Below are 16,554 nucleotides of genomic sequence, written 5' to 3' on the forward strand. Positions count from 1 at the left end.
GGCTGTAGGCCTGCAGGGCTGAGACTCAGCTCTCTCTGCCCTCCTGTCCCAATACATTTTCTCTCTTCTGAAATATCTGCCTCTGTCAGCAGCCAGCCAGCACAGGAAAACATATAGTGCTGCTGAGAGAGCATTCTTGTCTCCCTCACTGCTAAAACACTGAGTATTGTCTTTTATCTATTGCAGCATATTCAATCTTTTGTTTTAACCTATTATACATGAATAGTCCCCAGGAATCATTTCCCAACGGTTATATAACAGGAAAGGTAATTTAAAAAGTCTACCTATATGACTCACCCAAAGACATCAGCAGCTTGCCATATAGATAGCTAGGTTATGTCGGTACACAGTGGTAATACTGCCTGCCTTGGGAGATAATGATGTAGGATGAGTAAGATGCCTGCTTACCACATCACTTACCCAGGTGCCTTACACACAACCATGACAATATGCTTTCTTGAGATTCATAGCTGTTAAGAGTCTATGAACTACATAACTCAAACTCACATACAACAAAGATATGATTATCATTCACTAAGGTCAGAGCAGATAGTGTATAAAAACAAAACACTTTATTACAATTAGGCTGAAAAAATCCAATGAAAACAACTACTTTACAAGTACAAATGTTTTCCCTTTTCCATTCTTATTTACAGTTGTTTTTTTTATCAACATCAATACAAAATGACACATTTGAGAAAACACAAGATACTTAATGTTTACAGTGTATTTGTTACATAAAAAACAATTAACGACTGAAGGAACGTGCATTATTTTCCATAGAATATCTGAAGGTTACAAAAAAAAAAAAAAAAAGTCACATCCAGATTGTATTTCATTTGTGTATTGAGTGATTGTTTATAACTGTGATACAATCCCTATTGGGGCAGTTTTGGACATGGCAAGCTCCAACATAATAAGGAACTCACTTTTAAGGACACCTCTTTCAATGTTAAATTGGTACACTGAAAAAGGTTATGTGAATGTGTTTCTAAGGGTACAACTCTGCAATCACTAATGGCTCAGGGCTTTGATATGTGAGTATATGTTTCACAATGAAAATTAGCATGAGGACTGAAATCCTCTGACCTTTATCCTTCTGGTAGGCAAAATGCACCTGTAGTACTGAGATGTAGCCACATTACTATACATTACTTGATCATGATAAGATTGTTTTTTCCCAGAAGGGTATTTTCTATATCTATAAACAACTAGGAAATTACAGACATCATAAAAGGTAAGCATGAGAAGGACATCAAGGGGGGCATGGACAATGTAAGGATACACAAAACATTTTTCAAATGAACATTCCCCAAATGAGTGATGCACCAGCCCATTGGCTCCAGCCACAGGCTATCTATGTAGTAACATTAATATATTCATCCATATAAAATGCATGAATATTCTTTTTATGCTTTTCTGATCTTCTATTAGATGTTGGTGCAGGGGGAGGTTGCCTCCAGGGGAAACCTTCTGAAACAGTGGAGAGGGAAACAGCTGACAGTTACAGAACTGTTGTAGAAGATGAAACACTCTTGAAGACATGCCATTCCTTTACATGGAGCAGTTCCTTTAACCAGGTTAGATTCAACACAGCCACCTCAGACTGGACTCCACCGCTCCACCAAAGTGAAAGAATCTCTTCATAACTCTGCTCCTCAGAGTCACTGTGAGTGTATTTACACTGATGAGATGGGCTCTTTGGCCTAGCTGAGAGGGGAGCACTAACTATTCCTGTGGGCTCCTAGCTGCTGCCCCCGCTGGGCTTGGCCTGGTTCTTGCCCCTCATGGCCCCTCCACGAGCCTGGGCCTTGGCTGGCTGCTGCTGTACTGGGGACTCGGCAACAGCGGGCGCTTGGGCCTGCTGGGCTGGGCTGTGAGGAGAGGTAGTCTGGATCTGAGGCGAGGCGACTGCAGTCACCACCTGCTGCTGGAGGAGCTTCTGCTGAACCACCTGGGCTGTGGATGTGCCTGATGGAATCATCTGGACCTGGGGCTGGGCTGAGGATGCAGTCTGGGTCAGGGGCACCGTCTGGGGGTGGATCTGATATGAGACAAGAGGGTCACATTGGATTAGACAGACGACAACACGTTACCAGACTATGCTGCCCCTCTTGGTAGCTATATTCACAGTCATAACATTTCACAACAGTTTATATTTCAATGTTAAATTGGTACACTGAAAAAGGTTATGTGAATGTGTTTATAGGGAATGACCGAAATGCCAAAACGCACAAAAGCATTGTGAAATTTAACCAAGCTGACTTGTATTTGAGTCACATGCCATGAAGACGTGAACAATCATGAAAGGTCATGACGCACAGTAAGCAGAACCTGTTACTTCATTCTATACGCCTCATAAGAATCCTGTATGATACTGCCCTTCGGTGGGGCATAGTGCTCTTACCTGCTGTGGAGATGACACGATCTGCTGGATGTTGGCCACAGTGGATTGCCCCTGCATTATCTGGGGGAGCTTAGCCACCTAACATGCAAGGGAAAACAGTTAGCATTCCTCACACCTCTGGATAATAGCCCTCTATACATGTATGACCCAAACCCTAAAGGCCAGAGTGTTGGGAGTATCTGAGTAGTAAAAAGATGAGTGCATACCTGGATTTGCTGGGCCCCAGTGGGTTTTCCAGCCTGGGCGATGGAGGTAGTGAAGAACTGGGTCTTGATGCCAGGTTGGAGCTGGGTGGTGGCAGCATAGGTGACCTTCTGCTGCTGCTGGGCGGCCTGGGGACCCTGCACGGTCACCTGCTGGGTGCCCAACTGAGGGAGAGGACACAGAGAAGAACTAGGCTCACAACAAGATTCTTCTGACAAGAATGCATGGCAACTATTTATAGACTGGGTTGTAGTTTCAAGAGCACCACTTTCTGTTAAGATTTGAAATACACCTCTGACCAACCCACACCCTTTGGTAACAACAAGAGAACACTTGTACATATGTGTGTGGCTGTGTAGACTGCGGTGGTTCTGTTTGTCCCTAGAGCCCCACCTTCTGCTGCACAGTGGCCGGTCCTGGCTGTGGCTGCACTGCTTTCTGCTGGGCTGCTGCCGCCTGCACGGCTGCCTGCTGCTTCTTCATCTGGAGCAGCTGCTGCACCTGCATCTGGGGGAACGGGGGCTGCAACACCGGCCCACCTACAGGAGCGAAGGAGAGACAGGTCAGAGATATGGTGACTCAGGAACAGGACAACCTCAACCAACAGAGGGAGTGTGGAGGTATGTGTGTGCTATCATTGTGCTAAGAGGAGCAGATTCTGAGTGCTTCAGTCTAATCAGTTGCTGAGAATCGGAGGACTTCCCCACCTGTTTTCTGGGCCTGTCCAATGGCCACACTGATACCAGCCACAGTGACGGGCAGGGTGGTGACGCCAGCGGAGGAGACCACAGCGGGCACAGAGACTACGGGGGGCTTGGTGAGGGTCACCTGGGCCGTCTGCCCTGGCTGGGCCTGGATCTGACCCTGGGTGGGTACCCGCGTCTGGGGTGGCACAGACAAACACTGTTATAAACACCGTTTCAATGGATTAATAATTCAGCTCATTATTCAAAATGGACACATCTTAGCAGTGACATTGTGTGGCATTTACCAGTCTGAAAATAATAAAGATCAGCACAACAGTGGTACTAATCCCCTAGGCCAGGCTACAAACAAGAGCAGGGGATGAAGTTGGTCCTCACCAGTCTGGCCACCTGCAGGTTGGCTACGGTTGAACCAGCCAGCACTGCCCCGGCTCTGGGAGCAGCAGCTACAGCGGCCAGCTGGGGGTTGGCCTGAGCTGCCTGGGGGTTAGCCGGCTGGACCTGGGAGGCCTGCTGCTGCTGCTGGGCCATCTGCATCTTCTGCTTGTGCATCTTCAGCAGCTCCTACAGCCAGAGAACGAGTTCAAGTCAAGTTATATCTCAAGTGCTTTGATATTTGAGTATCTGGAATACAGTGCAGTGTGGTTCGCTGACTGCGATGCATTTTGCAATCCTACGTGAATCCAATTCATGTGCATTCACATAGACTTGTAAAGTGTTAAGCTTGCACTGGTGTGAGAAGGGGACTGAGCATCAGTAGCAGCTAATGCCAGGAGGCCATGCAGCAAGTGAAGGGATTTTCTGTAAAGCACAGTACCTGGGGTTTGCCCACAGCCTTGATGCCTTGTGGAGAGGCAGCCTGTTGTTGTTGCTGCTGGAGCTGCTGCTGGCGGAGCATGTGGAGGTGGGCCTGGGTGATGGGCTTCCCCTGGGGCAGCTGCATGCCTGTGGCTGCGGACAAACAGAGGGAGAGGAGACAGATCACAAAACCAGGGGCCAGGGCACTTTAGTTAAGTTGTTTTGTTCTTTCCCTGTGTACTTTGACGGGTTACTGTAAAGTTGCTGTTAAAAGGGCTATCTAAATTAATTTGATAGATTGATTGACTTTTTGTATGTGTTCAGTGTGAACAATGTGTCCAGTACCTGGTGTGACCTGAGTTACCAAGGAGCGGGTCTGAGACTGCACTGGGGTCAGAGTGGTGGACACCACCGCAGAGGCGGTCACCGGGGTAACGGCCCTGACACCCTGACCCGTAGCTATGGCGATCACCTCTCCAGGGGTGGCAGTGGCAGGGACGACTCTCTGCTGGGAGTGGACCACCTGGGCTCCTGCTGCACCGGCAGGCTGGAGGGGGGACAAGAGCACAGGGCCTCATGTTAGACCAACAGATCAACACCTACTAGGACCATTCACTCTGTCAGCAAGACTGAATACTTCTCATACAATGGTGATTGTGTGTTATTATACAAAAACTGGGAAACATTCCCTAGGAGTTGAGTGAAGCAATAACAGAGGCAATAAATAGAGTGACTTACAGACAGGGTGCCTGGTATGACTTGACCTGGTGATGCCAGCCGTTTGTTAGCCTGGAATGGACTTGGAGGAACTCCAGGCACTGTGTTCACAATCACGTTCCCCGCTACAGTGGCTGAAAGGGATAAAAAGGAAAGTACTTCAGAAGTGACTATTTCATTACAGACCAAATGTTTTATAATGATCAATGCCTGTGCCATGAAAACCCACCAGCTTGAATGGTCGTTCCCACAGCGGCATTCTTAATGGCTCCAGCCTGAAAAACACAAGTAACATTGTCATAAAAACATTTTCTTTCAAAATGATGCTCTTTTTCTATATAGACAGCACAAAGAACAACTTGAAAATTGTAATGTTTTCCCATTCTCACCAGGACAGCAGTGTTGGGTACAGCGGTAGCTCCAGTCACTGCAGGGGCCTGGGGGACTCCCGGGGCCTGGGCTTGGCCTGCAGCGGGAGCCCCAGCCTGGGATTGGGCAGCACCGGCCACGGCCTGGGTGGCTCCAGCCTGCTGAGCTAGCTGCTGAGCCCTCTGCTGCTCCGCTAGGGCCTGACAGGACACACACAGACAGACATGTTGAAGATAAGTGTGAGCACTGTCATACTGCAAACCTAGCCATTAATCCAAAACCAGAGAGAACATATAGTAACAGTACACACCTTCTTCTCCTTTGCAATCCTCTCAGCACGTTGTGATGCCACCTGAATGGGAGGGAGGGGCTTGTCGTAGCCGATCCCACTTTCTGCCAGGACGGAGGCATGCTTGGGGTTCTTCTGGAATGGGTTCATCCCCAGACTATGAAGACGAAGCAAACATTCCATAGAGTTAATTGATAGTTGCACACTAAGCATGTTTATCAAGAGGCAGATAAAACAACATGCATTACTTCATGCTACAGAGGAATGGTCATGTTGAGTGCTTACAGTGGTTTGATGGGGGGACTCCTCTTGCTGGCGATGATCTTCATGAGCTCGAAGCGGCTGTTGTAGAGCTGGATGTGTGTAGCGTTGTCATCCTGGGTGTAGATCTGACAGGTCCGCAGTGGCCGGCTGTTCTTAGACTGGTGGAGGAGAGAGGAGGGAAACTGGTCAATCAAGAGAGCTCTGTGAATCCAACAATATGACCACTGTAAAAGGCAAGAGTAGAGCATACGTACCTTGTATATGCTCTTGGTTTTCTTCTTGGGGTTAACCTCATACACCAACTAAAATTTGCAACAAAAACGGTATGGGTTAATTATCTGAATGCTCAAACAACAACATAATGTCCTGACTTCAGTAGTCACGGCTGCTCACCTTGCCCTCCTCCCGGGGGATGATGACGTTCTCGTAGCGGTTGCGACACTGCTTGGGCGAGCGGTAGACACGGCTGCAGGAGTTGACCACGTCGCTGACCAGGTCCCAGTTGGGGGTGTGGGCCGGAGACACGATGGTTAGGTTCAGAGGGAGCTCCAGGAGCTGCTTCACAGCCTGCCGCGGACAAAGAGAGAGGGGACACTTACTTCACTAATGGAATACATCATATTAACTTAACTACAACACATCTCATCACAATTACAGGACTACGTAGATGACAAATAGCTTAGCTTCTAAGTATACTTTAGTTCACCTCATCTGAGAGTATCTAGCAAACGTACATTAAGACAGACATTTCCACAGTATTGGGTAAAACAAGCCATTTCAGTAGCAGCCTGCCCAGTACCTGTAGCAGGGCCCAGTCTTCACTGATGAGCCACTCTGGGTTGTCCTGTCCAGCCTCCATGGCAGGTTTGACCAGCGAGGGCAGAGGCTTGGCAAAGGGCGCCTGCTGCTTCAGGGAGAAGTTCTTCTTTTGGTCCTTGCCTTCGCGGCGGACCTTGAGCATGCTGGCCTTCTCAAAGAGGGAGCGAGGAGGAATCACTGTCTCCCCATGACCCTTTTTTTTCTTCCTGCCTGCTGCGGAGCACAAGCACATGGGATAGGACAGAGCTCACAAGTGCATCACTACACACAATGTACCATACTGTAATGTTTGTTACAGAAATACAAAGCCTTACCTGAGGGGTCCATCTTGAGTCTCTTGTGCTCCTTGCGGATGTAGACAGGAGGCAGTTTGGACTCCGGCATGGGAGCAGAGTCGTACATCAGACAGATGACAGAGTCGATATAGATGTCGTTGTCATCCTGCGGTGGGGTAGGTGGAGTCCACAGCTACAACCAGAACCATAGGTTAATATACAGCTGACATGCTCATGGATAATAAGAGGGTACACTATGATATACCTCAGGTACTGTCATGTACATGTCATGTCTTTGTCATGACTGATCACGAGAATCCAAATAGGTCAGATCAGGTTTGCAATGAATAACTTCAATCAGACCCCCTCTCACCCGTAGAGGGGGAAGGAAAGAACTAGTGGGTATTAACAACTCACATCCTGTTGTAAATCAAGGGAGACGATCCAGGCTCTCCCTCAAAAGATTCACCAAAGAAATGTTCATTGTTTCAACAAACGTTTTCCTGCTGAAACTCTAACACGTTCAAAAGCGAATACTGGAACAATATTTCTAACATAGAACGTGGGGAATGGTCAGAGGCAATCTATAGGACACGAAGGTCATTTTGTTTGTTATTTTGTGATGTCATTAAACCATTTATAAAGGAAATACTGTAACTTGGAAAGTATACCCACTACATGTATGAAGTTTCCATACTATGCGTTGTGCATGTAATATGAAGAATGATTAAAGTATTTTTGTTAAGAGAGGGATGTGATTTGAGAAGCTATAAGAGATAATTGTTTTCCATGAGCTTTACACAGTGAGTAGTCACCGCCCCGGAGTGAGGTCAGTGAGCGTGTCAGCCTGCCGGAACCACCCCTTTCGACCAAAGTGTATAAATGGGTTAAGAAAAACAGAAAAGCGTGAAGCGGCAGCTACACGTTTAAAATGGTTGGAACTTTGAATCTCAACACGAAGTGAAGAAAATAAACTCACCTCCTGGACAATCACTGGTACGGCTGATTAGCTGTCCTAAGTAAGGTATCTTCGAAAGCAAATTTAAGTAGGACCATCTGCTACTCTGCTCAAACATCATATTACGCTACTCTCATCACCCCACTGGGGAACCATCGATATGGCTGGCTAGCCTATCTTCAAAGAAGCAGTAGTTCTGTTCAGGACTACATGACAAGTTACCGGATACCAGACAACTAAGAAGAAGGACAACAGTAGAAGACTGTTGGAACCATTTCGGACAAATCAGAGCCTTACTAGTGTGCTACGAAAAGCCCAACCCCCTTTCCAAGGCTGCCCTGTTCAACGAGAGATCCCCGGCGAACCCAGGCATTTCATGTAAAACATTCATGATTTCTTACTCAAAGCGGGCGGCGGTTCATGTGCCAAGTATATGGTTACTGTAGGTGAGAGTAGTTTCTGAATGTACCAATGTTAAGTGTCTCTGTCCCTCCCTCTCCATCTCTTCTTCAACTAGCAGCCATGTTGTTGTCATTCCGCTAGGGACCTGTTTTCTCCAGTCACTAACCGGTGCAGAGTGTGTATGTTTATCCTGTGTTCCCATTTAATTAGCTAGTAAATAAATAATTAAACCAATTTGTGTAGTACTGAATCATAAGTAAGGCTCGTGTTTTTGCAGATGCAAGGAGGTTACAACTGTTCAGAATGATGATATGATACGAGGTTATGATTAATTAGATGTGATAGGTAAAGACCTTTTAGAGTTTAATTCGGGAGATGGTAACTCTTTAAAGAACCGCTCTCGTGGTGCCCCAGATCCTAATGAGTTAATTGTTACATGATTAATTTAATCGGGTACCAATTAAACATAGTTAGTTAATTAGATAAAACAGTCTTCAGATTAATGAATAAATCAAGTCACGACATCTTGCTCATTCTGATGTCTTCATTTCTTGTTCTTAAAAAAAAACAACTTTATATTATGTGTGTATTGTTATTGTATTGCTAGATATTGCTGCATTGTTGGAGCTAGAAACATAAACATTTCAATGCACCTGCGATAACATCTGCAAAACTGTGAACGCGACCAATAAACTTTGATTTGATGTATATATGTGACTGACTTACCGGCATGATTTCCGTTTGGCCATCTTCTCCATCAAACACATACTCCTGTTGAAACAGAGGCAAGAGTTAAGCTCCCATTACATTTTATATTTTAGTCATTTAGCAGAAGCTCTTCTTCATACTAGCCCCCCGTGGGAATCGAACCCACAACCCTGGCGTTGCAAGCGCCATGCTCTACCAACTGAGCTACACGGGACCATTACCACGGATTTACAATGGAAACTCACTACAGGCTCTGTTCTGTTATTTGAACACTGTGACCACCAGATGAGAGAGTGAAAGCCTACCATGTTGTAAGCATCCTCTCTGGTGTAGGTGAACAGGTCCTCCTCATTCTCAATGATCATCCTCTCTGAGTCTTCAGCCTTCAGTTTCTGGAGGTGCTGCATCTCCCAGCCTCTCTTTGCACACAACAGTCGCTCCTGAAATTCACATTAGGCATGAAATAATTATCAAAGTTGTTTGTAATTGTGGTCTGGTGCTACTTTGAGAATGCAAGGTCTTACGAGCTAGTAGTACCTTTGGATGTCTGAGAGGACTGTTTTGAGTCTTACCTTGGCAACATGTTCATCTTCCCTGACATGAAGATACTCCAGGTATTGCAGGGCATATTTTTCTATTGGCGTTAGCTGATGGAGGAAAAGATTAAGACAATCCAGCATTAGTTAAAACAGATGTGCTAGCTCCCTGGTATGTAGTCTACAAGACAAGCCAGCATTAGTTAAAACAGATGTGCTTGCTCCCTGGTATGTATTCTACAAAATACTGTAAGAAGGCACTTAATGACAGTTTATCACCTGGTCCATGACAGCGTTGAGCTCCTCCAGCTGAGATGGCTCTTCTTTGACTTGCGCCTCCTTCTCCAGGTCTTCCTGACCCTCCTCTTCCTGCTGCTCTGGTGGCGGGGAATTCAGGCTGATGCTGTGGAGGGCCTGGATGTAGGGCCTGGCCACGCGGGGAGAGATTGCCTCAGAGGGAGATGGCTCCTGGTGCAGAACCACAAACTCCTCAACCTTCTCCCCCGAGCCTGCTTCCACCTCAAACAGGTCCTGGATGGTCCGCTGGACACACAGAGACACAGCGTATGAAATAACCAAATATAGTATGGGTTTTAGTCAGAGTGGGACTGGGGTCTGGTTGGTGTGAGGGTAAAATATCCTACCTGTGTGAGGAATGCCAGGGTGTAGTCAGTCCCCTGGGCAGCCACCTCTCTGATCAGATCCTTGGTGCCGTTCTTCAGCAGCTTCTCTTCAATGGAGTTCCCACTCTCCAGTCTTGGATATAAAATACCAAGTTACCAACCTCAGACTGACTAACATTCAAGTTAGTGATCCTGATATGGTACGTAGAGTTATGGAAGAACATGTCTTTAGCCTGTTTGTTACCTATAGATGTGGATGTCCTTGAAGCGTCCGATCTTTTCGCACCACTCCTGGGTGCGGGCGTCCACGCTGGGGTTGAGGTCTGTGTCGTAGAATATAATGGTGTCTGCATCGAACACAGTCCCCACGGCCGAACAGCAGCGGTTGGTCAGGATGCTGCAGAACATCTGTCTGTTCCTGTTGAAGGTCTTCATATGCTCCTGATGGGAGGGAGGGAGATATCATGAGAAACAGATAGACAGATTAGTCCCAAGGAGAGGGCTTCAGAGTTTTATCCTATCCCAGTACTTCAATTAAGATAATGGCATAGGTAGCATTACGTTTTGTGACCCTGACACACACTTGTTTAGCATCTACAAAACACATGGTATAGATGGTTGGAGAGGTCTATATCCTACAAATTATTGTATGGTTTATGATAAGAGTATATCCTGCATCAGTGACTGGTGTGCTGAAACGGAGCAGTTCTTTACAACTATACTTTGTCTTTTAGACAAATGAAGACACGCCTCCTCTGCTTCAAATCTTACAAACCAAACACCTCCGGTATAGTTCACTCAGCTCACCGACAGAAAGAAGGAAGGAGAATTAAACAAGAGGTCGGTTAGAGAAGAGACAGACACGTCTGATTGGACAGCCCAAAATAAAAAGCAAGTGTAGCAGAAGAGTAAAAAGTACAGCCCTAAAAAAGCCAGAAAGCCCCATAGGTTCTCTAGTTGCCCTTGTGTGCTTCTCTTAAGGCCCTAGGAGGAACAGCATCCAGTAGGGAGGGAAGAGAGCGTAGTACTCTGTCCCCTTATAGTGCCAGAACACTGCACTGAATCAAGAGGTCCCGGTGTTAGACAGGGAGAAACAGAAAGAGAGGCAGGGCTGTCACTGAGTGAGTGAACTACAATTAACCCTAGTAATACAACACAATAGAAGTCTCTGTGTGTGAACTCACTATAACACAGGCACCATAACTGGTGCAGCGGATGACTTCCTTGATACAAAGGTGTTTTACCTGACGTTCCTCTGTGGTCAGGCTCTCGTCCACGCGGATGTATGTGAGCTGCCGGTGGTCCAGGAAGGCCTCCAGGATGTCCAGCATCTTCACCATTTGTGTGAAGATGAGGACTCTGTGATTCTCCGACCTCAGCTTCTGGAGCAGAATGGCCAGGGCCTCAAGTTTACCTTTGGCGGAAAAAAATAGATACTAATTTTAGCGTAATTCGAACGATGTGTGCAGCCCATGCACACAATGGACTACCTATGTTTAGCCAGGCTTATAGGAGAGCCTAGAGCCCTGGCACACAAAGCTAAATATACTATTCTGCTGAGCTCACCTGAGTCCATCTGCATGAGCTGCAGGTCAGGGAACTGGAGCTGGTGTCCAGAGGACAGGCGGTGGATCTCTGTGCTGTGGGGGGCGGCAGCCACCTGGAGCCTGCGACTGATCAACTTCTGCTCCAGGCTGTAGGGAGCTGGGGGATTTGCTGCATATAGGTGAGGGGGAGGAGCTACTGCGACAGGGACAACACATGATAACCTACAGAGAGGAGAGAGTTGTTTAATGACTGTAAGAAATACAAAAGGCTATATGAACTCAAGTAGGCTTTAACTCAATTCACTGTACGCAAATTGAACTAGATTTTGAACCAGGGTGATTACGTCCATCCTATAATAAAAGTTGAATCCGACAGTGATGTGAGGTGATTGACCACCATGGGTAGTTGGGTACCTGCTGACTAGGCTGTTGCCGGCGTCCTGGCGGTGTGTGGAGGAGAGCAGGGCAGACTGGAGGTGTGTGGTGGTGGCCACAGGGGTCCTCTGGGCCCTGAGGCAGCTTTCCCTGCCCACCCACCTCCAGCCCCTGGGGCTCAGGGCAGAGTGAGGAGCCCCTGGGGTCACAGAGCAGGCCTGGAGCAGGTCAGCCCCATACAGCACACTGCGGCCACAGCGCCGCTCGTTAGCACTGAACAGGCGGCTCAGACGCTCCTTCAGCAGACGACTCCTCTCCTCTGACGACTCCTGTACACGACACAGAAGAAAGGCATCATATTGACATTTCATCACTTTGGTGAGAATATGGATCATGGGACTACGGAAATATAGGTACAGTTGAAGTCGGAACTTTACATACACCTTAGCCAAATACATTTAAACTCAGTTTTTCACAATTCCTGACATTTAATCCTTGTAAGAATTCCCTGTTTTAGGTCAGTTAGGATCACCACTTTATTTTAAGAATGTGAAATGTCAGAATAATAGTAGAGAGAATTATTTATTTCAGCTTTTATTTATTTTATCACATTCCCAGTGGGTCAGAAGTTTACATACAGTCAATTAGTATTTGGTAGCATTGCCTTTAAATTGGTTAAATTGGGTCAAACATTTCAGGTAGCCTTCCACAAGCTTCCCACAATAAGTTGGGTGAATTTTGGCCCATTCCTCCTGACAGAGCTGGTGTAACGGAGTCAGGTTTGTAGGCCTCCTTACTCGCACATGCTTTTTCAGTTCTGCCCACACATTTTCTATAGGATTGAGGTCAGGGCTTTGTGATGGCCACTCCAATACCTTAACTTTGTTGTCCTTAAGCCATTTTGCCACATCTTTGGAAGTATGCTTGGGGTCATTGTCCATTTGGAAGACCCATTTGCGACCAAGCTTTAACTTCCTGACTGATGTCTTGAGATGTTGCTTCAATATATCCACATAATTTACCTTCCTCATGATGCCATCTATTTTGTGAAGTGCACCAATCCCTCCTGCAGCAAAGCACCCCCACAGCATGATGCTGCCACCCCCATGCTTCACGGTTGGGATGGTGTTCTTCGGCTTGCAAGTTCCCCCTTTTTCCTCCAAACATAATGATGGTCATTATGGCCAAACAGTTCTATTTTTGTTTCATCATACCAGAGGACATTTCTCCAAAAATTACAATCTTTGTCCCCATGTGCAGTTGAAAAAACGTAGTCTGGCTTTTTTATGACGGTTTTGCAGCAGTGGCTTCTTCCTTGCCGAGCGGCCTTTCAGGTTATGTCGATATAGGATTTGTTTTACTGTGGATATAGATATTTTGTACCTGTTTCCTCCAGCATCTTCACAAGGTTCTTTGCTGTTGTTCTGGGATTGATTTGCACTTTTCGCACCAAAGTACGTTCATCTCTAGGAGACAGAACGTGTCTCCTTCCTGAGCGGTATGACGGCTGCGTGGTCCCATGGTGTTTATACTTGCGTACTATTGTTTGTACAGATTAATGTGTTACCTTCAGGCGTTTGGAAATTGCTCCCAAGGATGAACCAGACTTGTGGAGGTCTACAATTGTTTTCTGAGGTCTTGGCTGATTTCTTTTGATTTTCCCATGATGTCAAGCAAAGAGGCACAGAGTTTGAAGGTAGGCCTTGAAATACATCAACAGGTACACCTCCAATTGACTCAAATGTTGTCAATTAGCCTAGCAGAAGCTTCTAAAGCCATGACATCATTTTCTGGAATTTTCCAAGCTGTTTAAAGGCACAGTCAACTTAGTGTATGTAAACTGCTGACCCACTGGAATTGTGATACAGTGAATTATAAGCAAAATAATCTGTCTGTAAACAATTGTTGGAAAAATTACTTGTGTCATGCACAAAGTAGATGTCCTAACCGACTTGCCAAAACTATAGTTTGTTAACAAGAAATTTGTGGAGTGGTTGAAAGACAAGTTTTAATGACTATGTGTCTTGATTTCATTTTCTACTGTGTTCTACCAGTGCCAGTTCTACCTACCTGAGGAGCAATAGGAGCAGCAGGAGCAGGCTTGGCGCTCACCCCTGAAGCTTCACAAGTAGAGGGAGAAAGACAAAGACCATTACAGCACAATCACTTTGTCAGAAAGGTGACTATAGAGTAATATTGACAGTGTAAGCCATGACAGCAGAGACAGTACCTGTGGAATTATATCACTATCTGCACTATTCACAGTAAAAAGGTGGCTGGCTTACCTTGGTAGGTGGAGGTGGCTGGGGGTGGGGTGCCAGGTGTGGTGGAGGAGTTGGAGACGGGTACAGCCTGAGGTACCGTCTGCATGAGCATGGAGCCCTGAGGCCGGAGGATTTGCTGACCGGGGGCCGACACTATCTGCAGGATGTTACCTGTACCACCACACAACCAGGCACACAGACACAACACGGAAACCTTTAAACAGCTATTTAGGCTAAAAACCATTTAATTTCATCACTCTCTAAGTAAAAATGTCTATACATGTAACATTGGTTATCCAACTCTAAATATTTCTATGACGGGGAAATTGAATAAATTACATGGTAGAGAGAAAAGTAGCATCTTTGTTGCAAGTGATTGCAATATAGTGAAGGGAAAGAGAGGTAATAAGGAGAGTATGAAATGGGTGTACATTACCGAGTGTACCTTGGAGCTGCAAGGGCTGCCCCGTGGTGAGCTGTCGGAGCTGGCTGGGGGACAGGGTGAACTTGTTGCCCTGGAACTGCAGAGTGACGGGGGTCTCAGGCTGGGAGATCCGGTTCTGACTGCCTGCTATGGACGCCAGCTGGGCTATCTTCACCACATCTCCACCTTCAGCAGGAGGGAAGACACACACACCTCTAGTCAAATAACACCACAGACTAAAGGAGGACTGTTGTCAGAAACAGTCTAGTAGTGCATCACCAAAAATACAAAATAAAGACATGTTTGATATTTCAGTTAGTTGAAGGGTGAGAGAGACTAGACATGCAGAACCAGGGTGGGTTAATAAGTGGGACGAGCGTAGGTAGCGGCACTCCACAACACCAGAACCATTGCGGTTGCTAATCTCTACCAAACCCTGAGGGGGAAAAGAAAAAAAAAGAAAACAGTAATCTTCAGGTGAGACAGACCCTGCAACAAACATGTATTCAGTTAAAGCAGTGGCTTGCACTTAACTGCCTTTTCAACAACAACACATATTACAGGCATGCAATTAGATGATGCACCTTTATCCAAATGATTGCCAAAAAATACCTGTATTCTCTTTTAAAGATACATTTTCTGGCTATAATAGTTTTATATGCTATAATTTCTGAGTTGTGTGTTGAGTTGCTATTGAAAAGGTATCCGTGTGTGTTCACACTGGGGGGTAGGGAGTGGCCTGAGGTCAGCAGTGTGTGGGACCATTTACACATGCTTAGCAGTGCACACCCTCAGAGTCAAAATAAACCATAAAAAACAACATTAACAAACAAAGGAACCAAAGATTTGGGATCCCTTCCTGCAGCTGAGCTGACAAGAGGCAAAATATTAGTAAAATGGGAGAACCAATATTTGGGTGGGGAAAATATACTTTTTAATGGTTAAAACAGTCTTGTGTGGTCTGTCATGGCAGCAGACGTTGGGTTGTGGACATGCAGGTTTTAGAAGAGAGAGACTGAGGCGGCTGTTTGGGGATGCTGCTGATGTGGCTGTAGTTCTCATTTTTAAAGTGCTCTTTTTCTTCACTCAGTGATATGCTGGAGTAAAATAGGACAATGGAAATGCCATAGCTGTAAACCTGAATATGTTCTCTAACTTTACAAATATGTCAAAGTTATAAAATATATGTCATGTTAAACAATACTGTTACCATGATAATATTCTAGTACTATAATTTTTTCCTAAGTATTTACATAGGAAAAAGTGCTGTTTCTTTAAAAGCCAAGACCCAAACACACATCAGCAGTGTCCAGGAGAGAGACCTGTTGTCAGAGCAGCCCTTTCTGATGAGCCGAAAGTGGAGGGAGACGTTGAAGGGAGGGGAGGGGGCCACTTACTAGGCAACCTTGCCTGGGCCTGGGACGTTAGAACCAGCCTCTGGGGAACCAGGCTGGGCTGGATGGCATGGGTGGGGCCTAGGGCTGGCCTGTGGACCTGGACAATGCCAGGCAGAGTGGGCTGGGCTGCGCCACACAGAGCCTGGCCCAGGGCCACAGGGGACGCAGTCCCCACCACATGCTGGCCAGCAGTGGCGCTCCCAGAGGAGGCTACAGCAGACCCAGTGGTGCCGGTGGCAGGAGAGGTAGTCTGGGCTTTCTGAATAGCCGTCCCAGCCACTGTGAAGTACAAGGGGGTTTGGAATGGGCTAACTGTTAGGAGGGGACTGAAACAACGCGTCAGTTAATTCAACAGCACAACTCAAGGGTGGTGGTCCATCAGATAGGTTTGGTTTATACCTGTCTGGGATTGATAGGTTTAGAGCAAGGATGGGCAACTGGCAGACCCCAATTTGTAGGCCCGCAGATCAATTT

General features: G+C 46.4%; 1 protein-coding gene across 1 annotated transcript in view; it reads right to left on the minus strand.

The window, feature by feature from the left end:
- Positions 1 to 555: 555 nt before the first annotated feature.
- LOC311144290 (E1A-binding protein p400-like) overlaps positions 556 to 16,554 on the minus strand; it is a 31,428-nt gene continuing 15,429 nt past the window's right edge. The window contains exons 23-51 of the mRNA XM_084180306.1: positions 14,705 to 14,869; positions 14,281 to 14,430; positions 14,066 to 14,115; positions 12,035 to 12,324; positions 11,640 to 11,842; positions 11,318 to 11,487; positions 10,318 to 10,514; positions 10,095 to 10,206; positions 9,730 to 9,993; positions 9,487 to 9,561; positions 9,220 to 9,354; positions 8,933 to 8,977; positions 6,886 to 7,039; positions 6,552 to 6,784; positions 6,146 to 6,319; positions 6,007 to 6,054; positions 5,774 to 5,910; positions 5,510 to 5,645; positions 5,220 to 5,399; positions 5,060 to 5,105; positions 4,852 to 4,964; positions 4,459 to 4,660; positions 4,133 to 4,266; positions 3,694 to 3,879; positions 3,319 to 3,493; positions 3,005 to 3,150; positions 2,614 to 2,775; positions 2,408 to 2,485; positions 556 to 2,044 (exon numbers count right to left, since the gene is read on the minus strand). Of these exons, the coding sequence (XP_084036432.1) occupies positions 1,745 to 2,044; positions 2,408 to 2,485; positions 2,614 to 2,775; positions 3,005 to 3,150; positions 3,319 to 3,493; positions 3,694 to 3,879; positions 4,133 to 4,266; positions 4,459 to 4,660; positions 4,852 to 4,964; positions 5,060 to 5,105; positions 5,220 to 5,399; positions 5,510 to 5,645; positions 5,774 to 5,910; positions 6,007 to 6,054; positions 6,146 to 6,319; positions 6,552 to 6,784; positions 6,886 to 7,039; positions 8,933 to 8,977; positions 9,220 to 9,354; positions 9,487 to 9,561; positions 9,730 to 9,993; positions 10,095 to 10,206; positions 10,318 to 10,514; positions 11,318 to 11,487; positions 11,640 to 11,842; positions 12,035 to 12,324; positions 14,066 to 14,115; positions 14,281 to 14,430; positions 14,705 to 14,869 (4,460 nt within the window). The 3' untranslated portion in view covers positions 556 to 1,744. The remainder of the gene's footprint in view (positions 2,045 to 2,407; positions 2,486 to 2,613; positions 2,776 to 3,004; positions 3,151 to 3,318; positions 3,494 to 3,693; positions 3,880 to 4,132; positions 4,267 to 4,458; positions 4,661 to 4,851; positions 4,965 to 5,059; positions 5,106 to 5,219; positions 5,400 to 5,509; positions 5,646 to 5,773; positions 5,911 to 6,006; positions 6,055 to 6,145; positions 6,320 to 6,551; positions 6,785 to 6,885; positions 7,040 to 8,932; positions 8,978 to 9,219; positions 9,355 to 9,486; positions 9,562 to 9,729; positions 9,994 to 10,094; positions 10,207 to 10,317; positions 10,515 to 11,317; positions 11,488 to 11,639; positions 11,843 to 12,034; positions 12,325 to 14,065; positions 14,116 to 14,280; positions 14,431 to 14,704; positions 14,870 to 16,554) is intronic.

This window comes from Coregonus lavaretus (assembly GCF_964263955.1).
Source record: "Coregonus lavaretus genome assembly, chromosome: 17".
In the NCBI taxonomy this organism is placed as follows: domain Eukaryota; kingdom Metazoa; phylum Chordata; class Actinopteri; order Salmoniformes; family Salmonidae; genus Coregonus; species Coregonus lavaretus.